The sequence below is a fragment of the Otolemur garnettii genome, unplaced genomic scaffold (assembly GCF_000181295.1).
Source record: "Otolemur garnettii isolate 467f Iridium unplaced genomic scaffold, OtoGar3 scaffold00002, whole genome shotgun sequence".
In the NCBI taxonomy this organism is placed as follows: domain Eukaryota; kingdom Metazoa; phylum Chordata; class Mammalia; order Primates; family Galagidae; genus Otolemur; species Otolemur garnettii.
In genome coordinates, this window is record NW_003852397.1 from 32,312,589 (window position 1) to 32,338,581 (window position 25,993).

Below are 25,993 nucleotides of genomic sequence, written 5' to 3' on the forward strand. Positions count from 1 at the left end.
TACAAGTGAATCTTTCTATGAGTAGAATATGAATGTTTTGACATAATAACTAAGAAAGTTACATGAAGGCTATGTTAACCAGTTAAAAAAAAAAAAAACACACCGTTCAGAGATGTCCTCGGTGAAATAAGATCCTAGAAGAAGTGTAGAGGATTGGAACAGAGCCCAGGTTGAGTCCCATAAAGGCAGAGACTCATCTCCCATGGAGGCAAGGGGTGAGAAGGAAAGGGGTGAGAAAACCCAAAGGAAAGGGGTAAGAAAACTAAAATTACCAAGAAATATTAAGGTACAGAAAAACAAATTGCAGAAGGCCCACATCAGATGTCTTGGATCTGATTGGTAAATGAGAAAGTAACTAGTATATTCTGACAGATTGCTAGGAGTACAGTGAGAGCTAAAGGAAACAGCCATAGGGAAGGCTGAGTGTTGACTGTAGCTGAATATAATCTTCTCTGAACAGTTGAAATTAGACAAATTAAATTGTTGTACACCCCAAAAAAAAAGTGCTAATAAGAAAGTAGAATGTTCAGAAGCCAATACTGCTTATTTAAATTTAGCAGAAGTAAAAATATATATTCAATTTTAATACATGACAGCAAAAATTAGAAGTAAGCTGTGTTCAAAAAGAAGTAAATGGTTAAATGCATTCATTTATTGAAAGAAACATGAGGACATTTAGAAAAATAAATATGCCCTTTCTTTTCTTGTCTTTCTTTTTGTTGTTGTTGTTGTTCCAAGATGATGGAATGAAGGCTTTATTAGTGCACATTACCAACTTGGAAATAGCAAAATTGTGTGCAGAGATCTGCACTGTGAACTTTTATTCATGAAGAAACACACTTCAACAGAAAAGTGAATGAAACTTCAGATACTTTGAAAGGAGCAGCAGGAAGTAGCCTGTGCCATGGGTCTGCCAGTAAACTGAGAGTTTTTAGAGCTTGAAAGCTGGTGGGGGTGGTCTCCATCATATGCATTCCCCCTAGGAAACCAGGCATCACAGGCCACATGGGAGCTTCTTGACCCTACCCAGCACTGGATTAGACTTGGTGAGTGATGGGGAGTCTTGGGTGGTGATCACAGGTTGGGAGAGGCTTGGAACTGAGATATGTGATCTATTCTTGAGCAGCGATGAATCCCCACAGCCAGAGCTGAGAGATAAGTCTACAGCCATACCTCCCTGGATGCACCTGATCTCATCAGAACTGAGAGATAGCATGGTGTGGGCTCGTGGGCAGAAAAGTTGCAGGATGATGCCCCACTCTTTAGGCCCAGAAAGGGGCTAAAGTCCTGCTTGGGACTCAGCTGGCTGTTTTGTTACTGCCAGTGGCAGGCTGTGTGTGGAAAACCCACTGAGTCAAGAGTGTGGGAACTAGATGGGTCCCACTGCTGTTTGCTGGGCTGTGAAGCCCCAGTCATAGCTCCCTCCCTGTGCAGGTTCTTTGGTGCTACAAGGGCAGTTCTGCTCCTTTCTGGAACCTTGCCCTAGTGGCCAGAGGGACAGAGAACTGCCCTCCTAACCCTGTTGGGACTGCCACTTGTACCCACCACTGGGAAGCCTAAATGTGGGCTCACCCTCACTGGCTTTGCCCCCTTCAGCCACCTCAGTAGCAGAAAATGGGACAGAACCCCTAGGAGTTCCATGACTCCACACATTGCCTGGGACACCTGAGAAAATCAAGCATAAATCCCCCGGTCACCACTGCAGCTGGTTCTCTCCTGCAAGGGCCACCTACTGGTCAGGAAGGCAATCTGCACAGACCATTAGAACATTTGCTGACAACAATGCATTTGGGAAGGAGAAAAATTTTGTGCAACCTCAGCTACCAGCACAGCATATACCACCCTGGCTACTAAGGAGGCTTTGTGTCCCTTCACCACTTGTTACATTACTGCTGTAACTGACATTTAAGAAAGAAACCACACGAAGGCTATTTATAATCAAGAAAATCTTACAGAGTCTACCCCACCACCTCTATGAGGCTGGTGCTTGTGCCTACCACTGGGACACCTAAGGGTGTGCTAGCCAAACCACCACCACCCCCCACCCCACCCCCCGCCAGGGGTGAGAATGTAGCCCAGACCACTGTGCATCCCATGGAACAGTCCATGCTATCAGGCATCAGAGAGATTGCTCAGGTAGACAAAAATCACGCATATGCCCTATTGCTACTACTACAGCTGACTCTTATCTGGAGGTAAAACTATGTGGGTTAGAGTTTAGTGTAGGCTGACTTTCCTGAGGATCTGCTAGCCAAAGTACAGATTCCTCAACCCCTGCTTTGTCCTGAACATAGTACCTGTGGGATACCACTAGGGGGGGCTGAAATGTTCAGCAGTTTAAATATAGATCTATGGGTCATGGGTACTGGAAAAGGCTCAAAGGTTGAAACTGCTTGAGGATTAAGATATAAATGAACAGGATAGAATAGAGAAGTTCAAGTTTACCCCCCAAGGCACTGCAACCATTTCTTTTTTACTTAATAATTTTATGATAATCTCTTCTATCTTTCTTTCCATCGTTTCCTCAATTCACTGATATTGCAAAACATCTTTGTTTCTTTCATCTATAAGTAACTTTCTATGTTCCCTATATCTGTAGGGATTTTTCCTGGTTCAATAAAAGACCCTTGAGGTTTTTGTTCAGGTTGGCATTTCCTTCTTACCTGCTTGGCATGTAAAGCTGCTTGCTTCTCCAAGCCTCGTTGACTATTTGAAAATAACTAAGTGTAAGAGTTTGCTTTGGGGGCAGTGCCTGTGGCTCAGTGAGTAGGGCTCCAGCCTCATATACTGAGGGTGGTGAGTTAGAACCTGGTCCCCGCCAAACAGCAACAAAAAAATAGCCAAGCATGTAATCCAAGCTACTCAGGAGGCTAAAGCAAGAGAATTACCTAAGCCCAAGAGCTGGAAGTTGCTGTGAGCAATGATACCATGGCACTCTACGGGGTGACAAAGTGAGACTCTGTCTCTAAAAAAAAAAGATGGGTGGCGCCTGTGGCTCAAAGGAGTAGGATGCCAGCCCCATATGCCAGAGGTGGAGGGTTCAAAAACTGCAAAAAAAAAGTTTGCTTTTCATAGTCCCCTTGGTGTTTCATCCCAAGAAGCAGAATGATAACAGAACTACACAACCCAATACAAAATCTACTGACATGAGGCCTCCTTTTCCTTATCTCCATAGGGGTTTGAGAGCCTACTCATATGCCCAGTACTCCAATAGTACAACCAGTATTTGAGTAAACCATCACACCAAGGCTTTTTGTAACCAAAGAATTCATATAGCATCTTGGACCTTGAAAGTACCCCAAAGTAAAATCAAATGCTGCTGCTCTATATACATTACAGTCACACCTTCAGGTAGGGGCTCAACCAAAAGAAAGTAAATTCAAAGGTAAGTGAAAGTTTCTCCAGATAAGAAGAAACCAGCTTAATAATTCTAATATGAAAAAATAGCATGTTACAATACCCCTGAAGGAACACACTAGCATTCTAGCAATGTATCCTAACCAAGAAGAAAATTCTAAAACTGTATTTTGAATTCTAAATAATTAGTTTTCAGATTTCTAAATAAAGAATTCAAAATACAGATTTCAAAGAATCTCAATGAGATCCAAGAAAAATCTGAAAACTATTATAAAAAGAAATAAGAAAATCAAAAATTATGTAAGTGTTCCTTTTTCTACACATCCTAGTCATTTGTTAGTTTTTGAGGTTTTTTTTTTTTGTAGTTTAAGTTCTATTTGTCTATTTTAAATTTTGTAGGAATGTAAATTAGTGTAACCTCTATGGAAATCAGTATGGAGATTTCTTAAAGAACTATAAATAGGACTTGGCACCCATAGCGCAGTGGTTACAGTGCCAGCCACATATACCAAAGGTGGTGGGTTCAAACCTGGCCCAGGCCAGCTAAACAACTGCAACAAAAAAATAACTTGGCATTGTGGTGGGTGCCTATAGTCCTAGCTACGTGGGAGGCTGAGGCAGGAGAATTGCTTAAGCCCAGGAGTTTGAGGTTGCTGTGAGCTGTGACACTACAGCATTCTACCAAGGGTGACAAAGTGAGACTCTGTCTCAAAAAAAAAAAAAAAAATGATAAACAGAACTTCCATTCAATCCAGAAATCCAAGTACTGGGTATCTGCTCAAAGGAAAAATAAATCACTACATGGGTATTGAAAAGATATCTGGACTTATGGTTACCACAGTACTATTCACATCAGCAAAGATATGGAATCAATCTACGTGTCCATCAGTGGATAAATGGATAAAGAAAATGGACACACACACACACACACACCATGGAACACTACTTAACCATAAGAATGAAATCATGTCTTTACATTAGCATGGATGGAACAGGGGCCACTCTTACTTGAAATAACTCTGAAAAAGAAAGTCAAATACTACATATTCTCACTTATAAGTGGGAGCTAAGTAATGTGTACACATGGACACAGATTAGATAATAAACACTAGAGGCTTGGAAGGGTGAAGGGAGGGGAGGGGATGGAGAGGAAGTAGAATAGAAAATTACTTAATGCATATAATATACTAGGGATGTCCAACCTGCAGCCCAAGGACTGCATGCAGATTATTTGAGAACTATTTTGCTTATCTGTGGTGTCAGATATCTGAAAAGTATGCACAGACCTTTTCTTTTGATGATCAGCTTTCAATAGTGTATATATATTCAATATGTGGACCAAGATAACTCTTATTCTTCCAATGTGTGACAGAAAAGAAAAAAGGTTGAACACCTCTGGCACTATTTAGGTGATAGTTACACTAAAAGCCTAAACCACCACTATGCACTATATCCATGTAATAAAACTGTACTTGTACCCCCTAAATCTATTAAAGAAAAATTAGTATGAATCATACATCAATATGGAAAATATTATGACAATAATAGTGTGTAACAAGTCAGATATGTAATTAAATAAAACTATGTAAAATTATGTGTCTTTGGAAAAACCAAAGAACACATCCTGCACTAAAATAGCTTGATGTGCTAAATTGTTTGATTTGAGACTTTGTATTTGGATTTTATATTGCATGATAGTACTTTTACAACTTGTAAAATATTAGCAGAATCCTGGAGGTGTATGAGGGAATAGTGGGCAGGATGTAGAGGTCAAGCACCTCTACAGTGAGTCTGCTTATTCCATAAACTTGGGAGCATGAGGTGTCTTCTAAAACAGGGTTTCTTTTACCATTGACAGTCTGACTTGGTAGTTCTTTGTTGTAAGAGGCTATACTGTGCATACTGTGCATTGTAGGATGTGGTCCCCAACATTTTTGTTACCTGGTACCAGTTTCATGGAAGACAATTTTTCCACAGACTAAGGGTAGGAGAAGGTATGGTTTTAGGATGATTCAAGTACATTATATTTCTTGTGCATTTTATTTCTATTTTATTATTACACTGTAATATATAATGAAATAATCATATAATTCATAATAATGCAGAATCAGTGGGAGCCCTGAGCTTGTTTTCCTGCACATAGATGGTCCCATCTGTGGGTGATGTGAGACAGTAATACCCCAAGGGTGTTGCTTATGTCCTCAACTCCCCCTCAGATCTTTAGGCATTAGAATCTCATAAGGAGTGTTCAACCAAGATCCCTGGCATGTGCAGTTCACAGCAGGGTTCCCTCCTATGGGAATCTAATGTTGGTACTGATCTGACAGGGAGCAGAGCTCAAGCAGTGATATGAGTGATGGGGAGCGGCTGTAAATACAGACAAAGCTTTGCTTGCTTACCTCCCACTCACCTCCTGCTGTGTGACTCAGGTCTAGATGCAAGGAGCCCTTTCCAGCTATGAAAATAAAAAATGTTTCTAGACATTGCGCTATGTTTCCCGGGGTGGGATAGAGAGAGCACAAACAACACCTTCAGGTGAGCTTGCATCAGGTGATACTAAATACACTTTCAGCTCTATTATCCAAAGAATGATTCAGAATCAAAGATGCATTGCCTTTTTTAAAGCTGCTTTGTAGAACAGAATAAGATTAAAGTTTAAAAACAAAAAAAACCAATTAAAAACAAAACAAATTTACAAATTTCTTTGAATACAGCTACAACCTAGTCTGAAGGGGAAACTGTTGGTTCTCATTTCTTAATGAATTCAATGAAAAGAACATGAGTTAAAGCTATACTAAGTCCTAGGGCTGCTTAAAGCTAGGAGCAAGCTCTAGGCTAAGTTTGAGTTGGTATTTAACATTTATTACAAATATTCTGAAGGTAGACTAGCTATATTGTAAGTGTTGGTTAACACAGCATCTTTGATGAAAGTGCTAAGCTCACCCAGGATCAACAATTGTGATTTAATGAAAATACCCATTTTTTTCTTTACATAGTTCCAAAGAACAAAGTGCACCCCATTATAAGTAATCAGTAGGAGATGCTATTGCAAAGGCTTTTTATATGACAGATGTCATGGTAAAAATGCCCATTGTAAATAATTTCTACATATTTGGATCTTAAACATGGTTTGTCAGATAAATAGTTAATGGCCTGAGGTTCTTGGAAACATGAATTCTCATTTCTTTTCTGTGATACTAGATACTCAATTGCTTTTAGCTCCATAGAGAACACAGACCAAATCAGGCACACTAAAGCAACAGGATGTATGGGGTTCTGAAACCTACACTGGAATTACCTGAGCTGTTTGTTAAACCCCAAATTACTGAGCCCCACTTCTAGAATTTGATTCAATTTCTGACAATTGAAAATCTGCATTTCTAACAAATGATCCCTAGTGATGCTGATGCTGCTCGTGTAGGGACCACACTTTGAGACCACTGGGATAGTTGATTTCAAAGTTGAGAATATATGAAAATCACCTATGGTGGTAAAAAAGCTAGTAGCTTTATCCTTCCTATTTGTACTCCTAAATATAAAGCAGTAGTTCTGAGGAGGGCTAAGGAATCTGTGCTTATAATACACTTTCCTGATATGGGTTGCCCTTAGGATGCTATAAGGAATGGAGAGGGCCCAGAAAGGTGATAGAATTAATAATGAAGTCAATTCAAATCAGAGCAGGTGAGAACAAGCTGAAGGAGAGACATAGGACAATAGTCAGTGGTTATGCTTCTTGTTAAAGAAGGTGATACACATTTCTCCGCCAGCCCGCAAGACTCTGGGAACCATAAATTTCTTAAATGTAAGTTAAGATTTCAGACTTTCCCCAAGCCTCTCAATTCAAGGGCAGAAAGATCAGCTATCAGCTGTAAAAAATACATTATAAATGAGTAACAAACACAGCATATGCTGGTGCTTATGAAACTTATCAACCTTTTATTTGTGCAATACATCTGGAACTTATCAAAGCTCATCTCCAAATGACTGAATAAAATATCTGAACCACAATTTACCCTCCAGAAGGATGGCACATGTTACAGAAAGGTCTCAGCAGAGTTTGGCAACTTGCTGAAGATGATTTTAAAAGGAAAGAAACAAGAAAGAGGGAACGAGAAAAGAAGGAGCTAGGAGGAAGTGGAAGGGAAAGAGGAAGGGAGGGGAGAGAAGGAAGCGCAGGGAAGGAAGGAATAGCACAAAGTTCCTAGCAAACACTTAAGATCTAAGACTCAGATTTATTTTAGAGGAATATATATATATATCTCCATAGATCTGAAGTGCTCACACACTGTGTTTCCAGGCTACCACAACCTAACATAATCATTCACAGACATCCCAGGATACTTCAACTCATGCAGGAGGGCCTGGATGGGGTGGGATGTACTCTTGTCCTGCTAGAATTAGGAACAATTATTTCTTCAGCCATATTGGACCTTACTCAAGAATCCTGATTCTCAGATATCTGAAAAACCAAATGAAAAGTCTTTCATTTACTACTGAACAATGGTCATAAACATTGAGTTCAAAGATGAGTTTCCTTCCTCCCTTCCTTCTTCCTTTCTAATACTAGCCATATCCATCTTTCTTTCACACTTCTGAATTATGGGACCTTAGAATGTTTACATTGAACAAAGCTATCACAAATGACAATCTGACATTCTAACACTCAGCCAAAACATCGATCCTGTTCTTCTTTTTAAACCAAACCATAATATATTCCCGTGCCTTGAGGGCTGTTGTAATTCCCATATCATTAAAGTGAACACCCAAAATGAACAACATCCATAAAAAAGAACAAATCTTTAATTCTCTTCTGAAGGCTGTGTCTATATGAGAATTAAAAAGTGTTCTAACTAAAGAAACTATACACTTCAATGCCTTAATGCCATGGTACTACATACATCCCACTTTACTGCATTACTTCTTTAAGCTAAGATGCTTGTTTTTCAACTAAGCAATTAATTAACTTTTTAAATTCTGAATTGTAGCTTCTACAAAGGTAAGCTTAGCTGCTTTAAAGATAAGGTTTGAATATTTGGATTTCAGAAATAGTTAATGGGGACATGAGGTGTTGAATCCAAGGAAAGGAAAATTTATCCAAGGAAACGTCTAAGGATCAATATTGTAGTACAAAATTGGCCCGTTTCCTTTTTTTTTCCTTCTTTCTTTTTTATTTTTTTTTAGATTTTTTTTATTAAATCATAGCTATGTACATTAATGCAATCATGGGGTACAGTGTGGTGTTTTCATATACATTTTGAAATACTCTCATCAAACTAGTTAACGTAGCCTTCATGTCATTTTCTTAGTTGTTGAGTTAAGACATTCATACTCTGCTTTTAGAAAGATTCACTTGTACCCTTGTAGGATAAACCATAGAGGTGACTCCTCCAATCACCCTCCCTCTACCCAACCACCCCCCTCCCCTCTCCCACCTCCTTCCCATATTCTAAGGCTATAATTAGTTTATAACATTCCTATGAATGCTATAAATTAGTTTCAAAATAGGACTGTGTACATCAGATACTTTTTCTTCCATTCTTGAGATACTTTGCTAAGAAGAACATTTTCCAGTTCCATCCATGGCCCCTGTTTCTTTATACTTGAATATTATAGCTACATACATGATATTATTGTCACAATGCTTAAAATGCTAGCATTCTGACCAAATAAGCATTTTGGAAGATTCTAGATGCATAGGTGAAAAAGGTGACTCGTCTGTTTGGAATTTCATACTTTTTAATGAAGATACAGACATAATGCTCCTATGTATCTGATTTTTTTGAAACTATTAAATCTTTACTAAAGTTACTGCTTTGGCATTAAAATGTATAGCATACCAGGGATGTCCAACTTTTTAGTTTTCTGCTTCAAGTTAGAAGAATAAGAACTGTCTTGGGCCACACATTAAATACACAGACACTAACAAAAGCTAATAAGAAAAAGAATAGGTCTGGTCCACATATACTTTTCAGATATCCGACACCACAGATAAGAAAAACACTCTTCAAATAATCTGCATGAGGCCTATGGGCCTCAGATTGAGTACACTGGGGGAGTTTATAATAATTAAATCCTTTTACGTTATCACAAATTCTGGGGCACTGGCCAGGCCAGCTTTTAAAAGTCATTTGAATCTCTCTTTTGCTCTGATGTTCTCTATATTTCATATTTCTATGTCATACTAACATTCTAATTCTTGGATTCTGGAAAAACCTTAAGTGTGGTGAAAATACTATGTGCCAGGGACATCAGGGACATTTCTGAGAGAGCTTTTACCAGTGATCTCTCTAGGGCCTGTCACCGTTTACTTCTTCAATTTCAATAAAAGCAGAAGTTGCATCCATCATCTTGACCTTGAAACAAATAATTGCTTTAGGTACTAGCCTTAATTTATTTGATTATCTACTAGTGCTAAAAAATGAGGAGCCAAGCTCATTAAAAAGTTCCATCATGACTTTTCATTTCCTTACCAGAAGTGAGACTTGCAATGTCTACAGATTTCTGATGATTTTCATAATTGTTCACTAATTTCTGTGGCCCAGACATATGGTTTTGCAGGTAAAGCAAGTGGCCACTTCCAGGGTCCTCTAACATAATAGATGTGTCTCTCCCAGCATTTAGTTCCCGGCCAATGAAGTCGTTCTCATTCTCTCCTGAAGAAACTTCAAATGTTTCCACAGTAAATCTAAAAGGAAAAAAAAAAAAAAAAACCCGAAAGTTTTAGGTGGACCTAGATAACTTTAGAGAAGGCAAATAAAACATCCCAGAATTTTAACATAGTTATTTAATTATTTCCTAATAGAAAAACTATTGTGTGGTGAAAATCTGAATTCATCTCAACCAAATAATTCATTAAGATTCATTATATATTATTTTTAAAACTCAAGTAAAAAGCTTTGGCCCTTTGCTTGCAAGAAAATAAATAACTCTAATAAATAAAAAAATTCTGTGTATCCTTCCTTCCCTCACATCTGCTTAGAGTCTATGAAGTAGCACTTTGAAAATTAAAAAACAAATGTCTGATTTATGCAGTTTTAGAAAAATGACAAGAAACTCATAGGCTATTTAGAACAATCTCCTTCTATCTCAGATTGATGCCAATCACTGTAGGAAATACAGAAAATAGGCATTTAATTTACCAAGCACTGTCCTAAGAAAAATAAGACTATACGTGTATAAAACATATCCCATCAATATCAGTGCTTCCTAAAATGGTGTCTATATTTACATTCTAGGCAGGTTAAGGGTTCTCTGTGCCATTTAAGAATTTTGTGTTATTTAGCTGATTTTAGAAACCATATTCCATAGAATTTTATTCTTGATTATGCAATTTTATGCAATTTCAATGTCTATGTTTGCATTTGTGTCTGATGCCGATGTTTGGTACCCAGTACCACTACCCTAACTACTGGGAGTTAGTGAGGAAAGGAAAAGTCAGAGGTGATACACAAATAATATGCTCACAGTGAAACTAAGTGATATCATAACACACTGTGCAGATAACTTTGCAGTAGTGAAGGTAAAGTATGAGGTAAAGCATCAAGTCATCATGCAACAGAGCAGGTAGGTGGAACATAGAGGAAGCTCTGCAGCACGTACCATATTTTATGTGTTTTACCAATATGTACATTTGGGGGGATAGAACTTCCATTTGACAAAGGAAAATAATCCATTACATTTGAGTCAAAATTTTTTTCTTAATGACTTTGTTCAAATTGGATACACTAACTTGTTTTGGTTTAATAGCTGTCTAAGAACTATGAGCATATGGTATTTATAGCTAGATTTATATTTGTACATATTTCAATAACATTACGGGTTTTTATTTATTTTTTTTTTTTGCAGTTTTTGGCCAGCGCTGGGTTTGACCTGCCACCTCTGGCATGTGGGGCCGGTGCCCTACTCCTTTGAGCCACAGGCATCACCCTAACATTACAGTATTTTATCTGTAATTCTGTAAGAACTGATTTTCCTTTAAGTGAATTTATAATTTATTCAAGGTTGGGAAACACCTCTTCCCATAACAGTAGTACCAAACTGCCTTTCAGAAGGGGTTGGCTGCTAAACTACCAAGTAAATGAAAGAGGACCCTAGAAAGACATGCACTTGCATGGATTCTGAGGACATTTTCACCTTACCATTTTGCTTCTGGATGTATGTAAGAGGCCTTATCTGTTCTGAGAAGGTCTTTTGCTTAATGGCAATTTGAGAAGATGGGGTAATCATGGGCCTAAATCTGGGCTTTCCCTTTCCTGCTTTCAGAGATTCAAGTTTGGTGGAATATATAGAGAAGCAGAAAACAAGCACTATGGCCACTCTCCCCCTGAGGGTTAAGCGTCATTCAAATTAATTATTTTTAAGATTAGTTAGGATATAATATTATGAAAAATTATTTACAGGTGCAGTTATATTGTGGAGTCTTTTATGCTATTTGGGGGAATGAAAAAATAAATTATATGTTGCCTTGGACTTCAGCAAAATAAGACATTAGGGTAAACTACAGTAAGGACCCCAGAAGAGTTACAAAATGATACTAAAAAAAAGTATACTATGGATTTTTGTGAGAGTAAAGATCAGCTTCAAATAAGAGAAGCTTTCAATGTGGGCCATGAAAGATGGGCAGCATTTCACTGGAAGGAACAGGGTCCCAGGCAGTGTGATCAGAGACCCAGGGGGGTGAAATAATTCACATAAGGCAGATAAGAGTCTAGAGAGGCCAGAACTCAGTGCCTCGTGGTAGGGGGAATAAACGCGAAGTGAAGTTGAAGGAGAGATGTGTGTTCTATTCTGGGGTAGATTTCAATATCGGAATTTCTGAGGAAACCATGAATTTGTTGCCAAAATTATAATAAAGCCCATAATGTTATCAAATCATCAAACCAGAAAGCATGCTTGATATGTAACTTCTGCTACAGAAAATGGAATATGGAAATATCCTGTAATTCAGAGACCTTGTTACCGTATTGAACCTAATAACCTGTTAGGTTATATACCCCTCAACCAATTAGCAGTCACTTGTAAGTGTAAGAGCTTTCCAACTCACTGGAGGCCGCCATTTTGATTATCTTCTCCATCTGAAGTAATGAGTCTACAGGCATTCTCAAGCATTGGTGGTGGGTACTGATTGAATCCTCCTATTGAGAAAAAAAGTTATAGCTAAATTTTAAAAGCAAAAGTTGTATTTTCTTTTCTTTCTTTCTTTTCTTTTCTTTTCTTTTTTTTTTTTTTTTGAGACACCCTTGGTAGAGTGCTATGGCATCACAGCTCACAGCAACCTCCAGCTCTTGGGCATAGGCGATTCTCTTGCCTCAGCATCCTAAGTAGCTGGGACTACAGGCATTGCCATAACACCCAGCTATTTTTTGTTGCAATTTGGCTGGGGCTGGGTTTGAACCCACCACCCTCGGTATATGGGGCCTATACCCTACTCACTGACCCACAGGTGCCACCCTAAATGTTGTATTTTCTAAATAAAGAGAATTTTAGTAGAAATTCTCTTGAAACAATAAATATCACTAACATATTTTAGCAAAATTTGGCTGGGATAAAAATAAAATAGTATCAACTAGAAATAGTATTTAAAACCTGATTTCAGAGTGTTATAGAAGCCAAAGAATTACCAGGGTATGGAAACAGACTTCCCAAATTGCTTATCCAAGGGTTAATTGCAATGTGGGGACATATGATTTCCATGTACTTAGGCTAACATAATCTAAGAGATAATTTATTCTGAGTTTCTAAACCTTTTTCACTCAGACTTATGCTACTGGATCAAACATAGACAAGGTAATATTGTATTACACAATGTTCTTTCTGTGTTTCTGTACCCATTAATATTGACTTTCTACAAGGAAAACAATCACAGACAATATTTTAGCTTACTAGTCTAAATGACATGTTCTTTTATCCGCCTCCCGTACATTGTTCTGTACATTTTGAAATATTGAGAAGTACATCATTTTTCTGCTCATTCAGGAGAATAGTTTTTAGTTAAAGGAAACCAACCATTGAATGATCCAAGATTCTATGAAAATATCTTAGAGAATGTCTGTAGTTTTATAATAATCACATTTCTCTGATTCTAAGATGAGCATTTTTTTTCTTTTTTTCTATTTCTCTAAATTGAAAATATGTCTTCTGATCAACCGCATCTGATACTTGTTGTTGATTAGGCAGGAACTGTGATGCAGTGGTCTTTGTCTCTGCATATGAGAGCAGTAAACATACTATCACCAAAAAATTCCCAGATGTATCAGTAGAGGAGTCTTTCAACTCCTATGAACCAAATGGTTGTGGAAGGTAGTGAATTGGATATGTTTAACAGCATTGCTCAGGTGGAAATTAAGAGTAAGCCAGCTGTACATAATTGCAAAGCCACTTAAGAGCATAGAGTGACCAGCTGTGAGTTATGTTATACTCTTAGAAAATGTTGTGTTATCATCCACTTGGATAGCACAAAGAACAACATTGTGTAGAAAAGGATGGATATTCATGACTCTGGGTCAAAGGGTAGCTCACCAGAGTCAAATTCTGAATGAGGAAACATTTTAGCAATAGCTTAACCCATCTATTTCATGCATATTTCTTCTTTGTGCATGCATAGGAATGACATATGGTAATACACCTATAAAAGAACTCTTTCGACTAATATAAAATTCTCTAATAGAGAATTGGTATCAAAATTTAACTGGAAGCATTTTTTCTCCCAGTTTACATCATACAATTGAGGGTATTTAAAGAAATAAAATAACATAGTATTCCCAAGAGGGCAATTATTTGAATATTTTAATTGAATATGAGTCACAGGAAAAAACTGGAGTTCTCCCTGCAATGAAGAGTGAACTCTCAAGATGTTATCACTGTGGTGGTGTTGGGAGATCACATAAATAACAGGAAAACTTGGGGGCCATAGGGTGGTGGGATTGGTTCTAGCAGAATCTAGCTCCAAACTTGCCAGATTCCCGAGAAAGAAAAGGATCAGCTCTGATTCTGTGGGATCTTCTGGAGCAGGGTTTCTCAACCACAGTGCTATTAACACTTTAGGCTGGAATATTTTTTCTTATGCCAGAGGAGGGTCTTTCCTGTGAATTGTAGAATGCTTAGCAAAATCTGGCCTCCACTTATTTGATGCTAATGGCACTCCAAACTTGTGGCAACCAAAAAATGTCTCCAGACATTTCTAAATATCCCCTGGGGGCAAAATCCCCCCTGGTTGAGAACGATTGCTCTGGAACAGTGTTTTCTCAAACCATTCACAGTAACTGTAATTTTATTTCTAGTCTTTTGCAGACTGATACTTTTGGTCTGAATCCTGTTTAGTGAGACAGAATCCACTGATCATATACTTGTATACTGTAGCAATATCAAATTGTCTTACAAATTTCTAGATGCTTACTCTCAATTCTATATTTATCTCTTTACAGATCAATCTGTAGGCCAGCACCCATTCAATGAGAGACCCTCTGTGGTGCATTGGCCTATAGCCATACTATTCAGACTGTGAGCTCTGAACCAGCAAACAGTATTAACATCACCACAGCACTTGTTAGAAGTGCAGGATCTTGGGCTTCACCCTGGACATACTAAATCAGAACCTACATTTTAACAAGATTCCTAGGTGATCTGTACCCTCAGACTCTTCAGGAGAGCAGGATTTTGCTATCTTTACTCTCACATAAATCTTCAGGGTATTCCAATGTTAGAAATAAACCAGGTTTGATAGCAGGTTAAACCTTTATTTAAATGTTCATCCTGGGGACCACCTGCTAGAACTTCTTCAGGTTCAGCAAGTAAGATCCAGGAGTCCTCTAGTCACTGTGCTTTCTAGTACTGAGTTTTTTGCTAAGAGACACTCTACCATAACAAAGTTCTCACCATTCTGTGACCAGGATAGAAATAGGGTATATGCAGGATATGTTCCATCCCTGCCCCCTTCTCACCATCTAATTCACATACTACTATTTAGGTCAGCTGTAGATACAAAAACATGTTAAGTTAGCAATACTATTTACAGACACCAGATTATTCAAACAAACAGAATAACTTACGTCTGACTGTGTATATAAATGGTTTTAAGAACTTTACAATATAATCCAGATCTGGTTTATGTATTCTCCCAAGCTGTATCACATGGTGATCAACTGGGTGGCTGGCTAACTCCTCCACATCATCCTTACGTGCAGAGCCCAGTGAAATCACAAAGATGACATAACCTTGACACTTGGCCCTCAGAGCCATCTTCTCTAAGAATTCCCTTCTCTCATGGTTTTCTCCAGCTGAGATCACAAAAATGACCTTGTGCTTTCTTAGGTGGGGGGTTCCTGGGAAGAGATTTTTCATAGTCCACAGTAGGGCATGACCAATTGTGGCTTCTCCATTTAGCTGTTGTAGGGAATTCTGGATGTGTCTCTTCATTAGGACTTTGTCACTATAAGTTGTAAACTCAAACTCTGTTTTGATTGTACCTTGTGTTCTCCTAGAGCCATCCCAAGGAGAATAGCTCAACAAGGCAATCCTATCACCAGAACCTGAGATTAAAGGGTCTGAAGCGATGTCGAAGTCATCAATCACTGAGCTCACCAAGGCTTTCACAGCCTTAAACTCATCATTAACTATATTCCGAGAATTGTCCAGGAGGAAGGCTACATCCATGTATGAATTTTCAGGTATGAAAATCTCTTGAGTGCAAGTATTTGGAAAACATTTATCTGAAAATACATAGACAAATTATTGGTTCAACAATAACACAAGACACTTGTTTGAGATTTAGTCATTAATTACCAAAAATTAATAATCTGATTAATACATCTTAAATCTCACATAATTTAATGATAAATGTTCACTGTCCCAATATTTCTATGGCCACTAGCAGATAATTGAAAAGGTCTTTGTTGAGTGCAGATTAGGCAGTATGTACCTAGTTATGTCCAAATTCAATCAGAAAATATATCCAATATCTTAGAGATTTTGATACAAATGACTCAATTGCCCCCAGGAACCACCACATCAATTGAGATAATATTCTAAACCAATTTTTACAGTTTATGGATGCTCCAAACATTAGAGACTGAAACTATGACATGTGATGTGGGAAAACTAGAAAATTGAAAATAGAACCTACAATTAAAAATAGCAATCTCTGAGAAAGCCAGACTGAATAACACAAGAAGGCATCTAAGCTTTTCAGCACAGTAAATTCTGCTCTTTGGTCTTACCATAGCAAAGTGTACAGAGACGAAGTCTTTCTATTGTTTCATCTGCCCCATTTGAAGGAACTGGAATCACCTGAAATGTCCCAGTGTTGTCAAACTGCATTGAAAAAGAAGCAGATGCACGTTTGCTCATTTTCTTTAGTCATTATCAGGAAGCCATTATTCACCCACTTTAAAGGTTAGTTTGAAAAATGCCCAACTAATCACTATTGCCTTGCATTATAGTTCTCTGCTCCATCCAGTGCTATACACACACACACACACTCTTATCTTAAATATAATCCCAAATGTACAATGGCTGTCTGGAAAGTATTTAGCCGTGTTATATTTTACTGTTATATTAACACTGTCTATATAGAACAAGTATTGGCATCTTTATAATGAGAGAAATATCACAGGATAACCTGACAAGATCTACTCACTGGGTCGAGTATTTGAATTTTTACACACTTCTAATTGTACAGCAGATGATCATATATCAAACACCACCATCTGAAGTTGGGCCCTGCAGAAGTTTTACATTCACAGGTCTTTTTAGGGATTGATTCCAACTATTTCTCCAGTCCACTCCATCCAGAAGACGTCTCAACATTCAGATGTCAAGGGGACCTTCCTAGACACCAATTCCAACTAAACATCTATTTCAAAATGTAGTAGCCAGATGCACTATGTTTATTCAAAATTCTTGGTGGTACACGGCCTGATTTCATGTTTCTTGATTTTTTATCCTGTAATACTCATATCAGAATGGCATTCATTCATTCAGTGAGTCAATGACTCTTTATTGGGCATTTATTCTGTGTGAGGCACCACGCAAAACAGACAACTTTTATTATGAGGAAAGAATTCTGCCATTCCCAAGTGGTGATGAGGCTATCTGTCTATCTGCTCATGTTTTTTTTTTTTTTTTTTACATTAGCAAATTAAAGGGCTAGAAAAGTCACACCTCTATTTTTCTGTAAAGTGCAGAGTGAGCATTTGAAATATTTATAATCATTCCAGACTTATGATTAGAATATACTACAGTCCTACTCTCTACTTTTATTAAGTTGGATGCTTTGAGTGTTATTTTGTGTTTGACCTTTTTAGTCCCTCGTAGAAAGACTAAATGTTGCCTTGGTAAACCAAGGAAGTTTATTCACAATTTATTCATGCTGTTCATTCATTCATTCAACAAATATTCACTGAATGTCTGCAATGTTGTAAGGATAGTCCTAGGTTCTGCGAATATAGAAATGAACAAAACAGACAAAAAAAATTCTATCTTATATTCCATCGAGGGCAGAGAACCATAAACATAAGAAAGATTTAAGTTATTTAGTATGTTGGGAAGTGATAATTTTTATAGAAAAAACAAAGCAGGGTAATAGGGATGAGAAATGTTAGAGAAACATTTTAACAGAATCCATTGACAAAGTGACATTAAGCAACAATTCAAAGGAGGTGAGGGAAAAAGCCATATCTAGGAGAAAGGAGTTTCTGGCACAGGGACTAGTGAGGGCAAAGTTCTGGAGAGGCAAGGGCTGTGAATAGCTTGTGTGAGAATCAGTAGGGAGGACAGTGTGCCTGGGACGAAATGAGTGAGAAGAAGGGAAGGAGAAGTTGAGATTGAAGAGATACTAAGAGGGCTTGAGAAGTAGATAATTTAGAGCCTTTCAGCCCATTGTAAAGACCTTAGCTTTATGTGATAAATGAGAAACTGGGGGATTTGGTGCAAAGGAATAACCTGGTGGCTTGGGCTTTGATAGGATTACTCTGGCTGCTATGTTGAGATAGACTGTAGTGGGGCAAGAATGGATATAAGGACACTAAGGAAAAGGAAATTGCACAGTCCACGCAAGAAATAAGGCTGGTTTGGGTAAAGGTGTCCAAGGTGGGGGTGTTAAGAAGTGGTAAAAATCTGGGTATACTTTTTTTTTTTACTAGCAATACCAATGTTTATACTTAGAATAATGTTTAACACTAGTACTTAAATGAATACTGTACTTACTAATGAATACTAATATGCTTGGGTGTACGTCTATACACTTTAGTATGCAGAGGTATAAATACACACTTTGGTGTACACACACATGTAGATACTCACACAAAGTTAAGAATATTGGATGTAAGAAAAAGTGAGGAATCATCAATAACTGGGAGTAAAGATACGGAATTTTTAAGTAACCAAGATAGAAAAGGCTGTATGTTGAGCAAGCTTTAGGGAAAAAAAATCAAGAGTTTCATTTTGGACCTGGTAAATTTTAAAGTGAAAGTGTTGAACCTAGGGGCGATTTGGCTGCAACATCTGTCACCCCTTCGACTCCCAGGATTGATCCAGCTGGCTTGGTAATGTCCCCATCCTCCCTCCCAACTCCATGTGTATTCCTCCCGAAGCTGTGCACTTGGTTGAAGAGAACCACCTTCCCTGATAGAGGAGGACAGTTCTTCTGTCAAGGGTATGTCAGCAGCTATGGTCCCCTGCTAGGATCTCCAAACAAGCTCTCAAGGAAGTGTTGAGCAGCCTATTATGTATATGAACCAAGAGCTCAGGGACAGGGCCTGGATGGAAATGCAAATTCATATTTGAGGACATTTAAAACCCTGAGCCTGGATGAGGGCACCAAGAGATTGAGTGTAGGTAGAGAAGAAGGCCTACGAATGGACTGTGGGGAATGCCAACAGTCTGAGGCCAGGGAGGTGCAGAGGAATCAGAAAACTAGATTGAGAAGGGGTAATTCCTGAGGTAGGAGGAAAACCAAGAAAATAAGCTATACTGAAAGCCAGTGGAAAAAATATTTCAAAGAGAAGGGCAGGATCAACAGTGTTATATACTTCTAATGAATCAAGTGAGCTGAGGACTCAGAATCATGCATAAACATGAAGATCCCTGGAAATCTTGACAAGAGTAATTTTAAGAGAGTAGAAGGGACAAAAACGTGACTACGATTAGTTCTGGTAAGAATGTAAGGATAGGAACTGAAGGCAGCAAATACAGGCAATTTTTCCCCCTAGGAGATGGGAGTAATTCCAGGGAACCAAGAAATGAGGCAGTAATTGAAATAAAAAATTCGGTCAAGAAAGATTTTTTTTCCTTCCTGATAGGAATGATTAGTAAAAATCTAAAGGAAAAAAAAATCAATCTATAGTAGACAGAGGATCTCTTTCAACAATAATAAAATGAATAAAATAATACTGATAAGAAATTAAAAATAAACTAAACACACAAAAATAAAAATAACTGGCTCAGCACCTGTGGCTCAAAAGGCTACACCGCCACATACACCTGAGCTGGCAGATTTGAATCCAGCCCAGGCCCACCAAACAACAATGACGGCTGCAACCAAAGAATAGCCAGGCATTGTGGTGGGCGTCTGTAGTCCCAGCTACTTGGGAGGTGGAGGCAGGAGAATCACTTGAGCCCAGGAGTTGGAGGTTGCTGTGAGCTGTGATGCCACAGCACTCTACCCAGAGTGAGAGTGACAGCTGGAGGCTCTGTCTCAAAAAATAAATAAATAAATAAAAATAATGAAAATCTTTAGGAGAATGTGAGCACTAATAAAACTTTGTCCATTTTGTTCAACTTTATAAGAGGAAAGGTCATGGGCTAACATTAAAAAATAGATATTCTATAGAGAAAATCAGAGTTAAAGAGATTCATTCTCTCCTAAAACCTTAAAAATGTTTAGAAATTTCTTGAATTTCTTGAATTTCAGTGAAAAATTGCAAGTTTAAATTCTATTTGAGACAGGGTCCAGGATCCAATGGGAAGGCAAAGTATTTTAGAGTAGACTTGCCAAAAGAAGCAACGCAAAACACAAGTGAGACGAGGGATGTGAGGTGGCAGCTTCACAGAAGAATCAAAATGGGCAGCCAACATATGAAAAACTGCTTAACCTTATACAGAAATCTGATCAAAAGAACAATGGGATATTCTTATTTATCAATCAAATTAGCAAAAATTTTAAAAGCTCGATAGATAAAATCCAGGGATAAGTATGTAGGAAAACAGACACTGCCGGACGCCAAGAGTAGCAGCTCTACACTTTCACAGTTGGAAGTGGTGAGGACACAGTAAAGAGGACGGGGACGGGAGGGTGAAGAGGATGTCCTGAGTGGAGAAGGGTGTAGAGACAGGGAGGCATAAAGAATGACCGAAAGGGGTGTTGCTTAAGCATGGTGTACAGCCAGAACTAATGTGGGGGGTTATTTTTTCCTAAGAACTTACTCTGCAAGATGATGCAAATTAAAACCATTTGTTAATAAGGGTGACTGGAGGCTCTTTTCTGGTGGAGGGTCTGAGGGCTTTGGCATGGTCCTACCCGTGGTTAAGGATTGAACTTGATGTCCTACTGAGATGTTCTCCTATTGTAGAATTTAACGCAGCTCTCACAGCTGAACTATCACTCATTTCTACCCAAAGTTAAAGAGGCAGAAAAGAAAAACTGGAAATCATGAGATTTTGACCTCCTACAATGCTTTTTGTCAGGGTCTGTTGTAACTCTCCCTGTGGCTCCAACTTTCAAAACATTCTTGGATGTGTTAAGAGCAGATTCTTTCCACTGCTGTATAGAGATTCTTTCTCTTTTTACAATAGAAATTGTGTATTTGTATGAAAATAGACCTTTATGATCTCTTGAAGGACACGATGGCTTCATCCAGATCCAGAATAAAGTATTTCATGGAAAATCTGAATATACATAAAAGTGTTAGAACAATAGAGAAAGAGGTCTTTAAGGATTTTAGTGGGAAGAAGAGGGAAGCTCAATCTCTTGAGAATCTGTGGACCCAAAAGTGACAGAACCTCTTTTGGGAAAAGTGTTCATGCATATTAGATGTCTCACACAACTTCAGGGGTTCAATGATCCCTTGAACTTCACCTATCACAAGACCAGCTGTTCAGTGAGACACACTAACCAGATGACAAATCTGAGAAACCTCAGAACAGCAAAGGCTGGTAGAGCACCACATCCATGGCCCTCTGCATCAGATAGAACTAAGTTCAAACCTTGATCTTGCCCCTCAGTAGCTGTGCATGGTTGGCTAAGCTCCTAGAACTCTTTGGATCTCAATTTTTCCTCATTTTTAAGGAATAATAGCTGCATTCACCTTCAAGTACTGTGAGAATGTGTGAGTATGTATGCAGTGCCTGGCTTATAGCAGGTGCTGACCAAATGTGGTTGCTATTGTTAAGGACTGTTATTATTAGGTATTGGATCTCATGGGCACTGATAACAATATAGCTGTGAAAACTTCAAAAGGATTTTCGAGAGGCCACCACTCCCTTCTCACCCTACCACTACCATTATCTTAAAAATAAAGAAGTTGCCAAGAGAAATTCTTACTCCAAAAGCATCCTCGAGGAAAACTCTTTCATTGAAAGCAAGGACTGCTGGACTGATATCCAGGGCACTGAACTCCATGGTGCCTGTGAGGACAGAGGATCTACTGGCTGTTTGGCCATTGCTAAAAAACACAGCAACCCTCCTCATGTTGCCCCCTGCATATGTCCGCTTGAAAACGTTGCGGGCCATGAACCTCATTGCACTTCCAATGTCTCGGGCCTCCGTGCTCCTTTGATATTTTATTTGGGAAACCAGCTGGAGGAGCTGTTTCTTCCTGTGGTAGTCGGACCAACGGATGAGATAGCTGGTGCCCGAGTCATAGGAAACCACAGCAACTCTTGCTCCCATAGGACAGTTACTTTCTCTGATGTCAAGGTCATTGATAATGGAATTGATAATGTCCCTTGTTTTATTAAATCTCTGTTCTGTGATATCAGAGGACTGGTCCAGGGCAAACACCAGCTCTGTTGGATACGTCGGACACTTCTCTATAAAAGGGAAAAGGAGAAGTGTTCAGTTAATTCACTGGATCAAAACCTTCCCCACAGCCTTGACTCCCATGAAGTTGGTTCCCATGCAGGCAAAGCAGGTATTTCATCCAGCTCTAGAACTAGGGATACCCACATGCAAAGAAAGGAAAGGAATCTGTTGTGGAAATGTGAGACTATTACCTAAATGTAGAGTGTGAATATTTGGCTATATGATGCTTAGACTTCATAGCCCACTAGTAGTCAACTATCTAAAATGAAATTGGCAGGAGTCCCTGGGCTGGTAGAGCTGTCCTGTATCCTGGGGCAGTAGTTTCATAAATCTATGCATGTAGTAAAGCTGAGCATGCACACACAAAGGTAAATTCTACTATATATACATCTTTAATGAATAAATTATAGTTTATTGGAGATTTTGAATATCTGCTCTATGAATGATATAGTTGTAAGATTTTTCTCCGATTATGTAACAAATATTTGTTGAGTACCTGCCACGTGAAATGCAGGGAAAGATCATTATACTATAAAGTACAGGTTGGCTTTTATTCCTAAAGGGGACTCTCAGGATAAAGAGGCAGCTTCCAAAGAGGGGCTGTCTCTCAGGGGCTGAGAAAGGTGGGTTTTGAATAAAGGCCAGGATGGCAGAGGAAGGGAGTAGCACGAACCAAGAAAGGTTCGCAGTGAGTTATATAAACTGTCTGCAATTCCCAGCTCAACACTAATGACTTTATGATGACTAAACATTAGGAACCTTGTAGAGAATTTGCCCCATGTGTCAGACCTAACTTTTTTTTTTGGCCGGGGGGGATTTGAACCCACCACCTCTGGTATATGGGGCCGGCGCCCTACTACTTTGAGCCACAGGCACCGCCCTGAAACCTAACTTTTCAGTGTCCTTGTTAATGTCTGAACACAGGAATTTTTAAATAAGAATCTCCATCTGCTTAGGTTGTTTTATTATCCCAAATTTTCTTACACTCAAAGTATTCCATGTCCCAACCTCTGTTCTTAGTAACAGAAATATGAAAGTATTAACTTAGGGATGTGTTTTGAATCAAGGTATTTTACTTGATTATTTCAGTAATTTTAAAATATGAAAGCTAATAATGAACAATAGACTAGGAAAAATGTTGTATTCCTTATTTCTTAGGCCTATGCTAAAAATTTTTGGCAAAGTAGTTGAAAATATCTTTAAGACTGACCTAGCATCACAGGTTATCCTGGAGGGTGGCTACTAATTTCTATTTATTTTTATTCTTTCCCTCCCCCATTGCCTAGCAGGGTACCTGATACATTTAATCCAAATTCATACAGGTTTATTGAACACTTACTATGTGCAAGGAACTTTTTGCAGAATTAAGGTGAATGGTTCCAAACTTTGAGACAAGCTCAAAGATCTGAGGGTCTACTTCAGCAGGCCTTTAGGAGACCTGGAGCACTTGAAGTTAACATAGTCACTGGTCAATGGCCACTCATCCGAGGGCTCTAAGGCACCATGCAGCACCAATGGCTGTCCAGGCTCTGAAAAGATCTTCCGTGTCCCCAGGGCAGGTGAGGTTTACAGAGGCAATACTTGATGAGATGGACATGAGTGTGGATCAGAGGGAGGAAAGGGCACTCACATGTCCCAGAAGCTGGTGTCAAGTGGGTCAGCAGTAGATGGGGCAGCAGACTGCAGATCAGACAGAGAGCCCTGTTCACTGAAACCTCTACCCCCACCCAACACAAGGCCTTCTCTATGGAGAGACTGAATTGACCATTGACAAGTCCTAGATTGGACAGTAGTGTGAAGGGGTTGGGGGCTGAGGGTCTCCATCTGACAATTAGGGCACAACTGACATTGATAGTTATAGTCATAATCAAAAGATTACATGTGTCTGCATAGAAGGAAGATGTCTTTTTCCCCATGGAAGTAAGGGATTTTTTTTTTCAAACTGGTCTTGTCAGAACACAGTAATTATCTCAGCAAGAAACAGTATGGTAAGAATACTCACCTCTCCAACAAGCTATGAAAAGGAAAGAGAGAAGAATCTATTATAGTTTTGGAACACAGACTAAAAATAATTCTAAAAACAAAATTTCAACAAGGACTAAGATTTTATTTGGCTACAATTGCAAAGGAGGCTAATTCTCAAGTTATAAAAAGCTGAGGTTAAAGGATTGAGGAAGATGTCCACAGAATTTTATGAAATTATGAACCTTCCAGACCTTTTCCCCTTGTGAGCCACGACCAGTACACATTAGCAGAATTTAGGTTGAAACTTAACCACTGATTACTTGTCTTACAAACAAAATAGATGAGCCTCTGATTAAATGGCAAGATAGCTGAAATTCAATTTGTTGTATCTTTCTTCTTCGAGTCTTCTGAGAGTCATTCAACAACATAAGGCTGAAATATGGGGTCTTATTTTCTTCCCTGATGAATACCTTGGGAACCTCTATTTTCCTAGAACCATGGGGAGATTGCCAAATGAACTTTGTGTTTGATAAAAAATATAGTTCCTCTGAGTGATCTCTACCTCCAGAGAGAGGAAGGCAAAACAAACAAACAAAACACCCCAAGGGTTTCTCCTGGGCAAAATAGCATCTGGGTTTGCTACTGATTTACTCTGTAAACCTAAGAGAAATCATTCCAATTGTTAGTAAATCTTTAAGAAACCACAGGCCTGACAATTTCCATGTTCATTTCACTCAATTCCTAGGAAGCAAATGAGTCACTCCAATATAATAAAAGACATTATTAACTCTGGCAACAAACTGCCTCTTGGTCCTGCTGTCTCACAGCACCAACCCTATGAATACCTTTTGTTGGCCTTAATCCCATGGCCACTGACATGCTGACTGCCAGCAGACAGCACACATAACCCACAGCCTCCTCTGCATCTCAAGCTTAGCACAGATGCCTTTTTTTCTGACTAAGATCATTCAGTGGTAACTTCAAACCAGTCCACAAGGCTATAAGCACAGGCTGTAGAACACAGGACAAGTAGACACACCTGCTGGGCTTGAGGGGTGCCAATCTGGGGTAATTACTTGACCTCTCAGTTGTTTTGCACTTAATTGTGATGATAATGTGAGCTAATTCACATACCTTTGGAGTTGGTCTCTAAATGTTTCCCACATGCATTGCACTTCTTTTTTATTTTCTTATTTTTTTGAGACAGAATCTTACTTTGTTGCTCCTGGTAGAGTGCTGTGATATCACAGCTCACAGCAACCTCAAAGTCTTGGGCTTAAGTGATTCTCTTGCCTCAGCCTCCCGAGTAGCTGGGACTACAGACACCCACCACAATGCCTGGCTATTTTTAGAGATGAGGTCCCACTCTGGCTCAGGCTTGTCTCTAACCTGTGAGCTCAGGCGATCCACCCAACTCAGCCTCCCAAGTGCTAGGATTACAGACGTGAGCCACCACACCAGCCTGCATTGTACCTCTTTCCTGCATTGTACCTCTTGAACTAAGGCACTTTCGCTTTATCCATTCTCCACCTTTGATGTGATGTTCCTACAGTAGCCACTCTAGGCCGGCCTGTTACAGAGGCTTCTCCACCAGTGAACCCAGCCTACTGATTTCACAAAGCCACCCTGGGTTCATTCCCAAGTACACTCACCAAC

At 38.9% G+C, this 25,993-nt stretch overlaps 1 protein-coding gene across 1 annotated transcript in view; it reads right to left on the reverse strand.

Moving 5' to 3' along the window:
* COL6A5 (collagen type VI alpha 5 chain) overlaps positions 1-25,993 on the reverse strand; it is a 112,090-nt gene that overhangs the window by 32,461 nt on the left and 53,636 nt on the right. Inside the window, exons 31-36 of the mRNA XM_023512866.1 lie at positions 24,375-24,386; positions 21,893-22,380; positions 16,572-16,665; positions 15,405-16,064; positions 12,401-12,491; positions 9,828-10,042 (exon numbers count right to left, since the gene is read on the reverse strand). Coding sequence (XP_023368634.1) covers positions 9,828-10,042; positions 12,401-12,491; positions 15,405-16,064; positions 16,572-16,665; positions 21,893-22,380; positions 24,375-24,386 — 1,560 coding nt within the window. The remainder of the gene's footprint in view (positions 1-9,827; positions 10,043-12,400; positions 12,492-15,404; positions 16,065-16,571; positions 16,666-21,892; positions 22,381-24,374; positions 24,387-25,993) is intronic.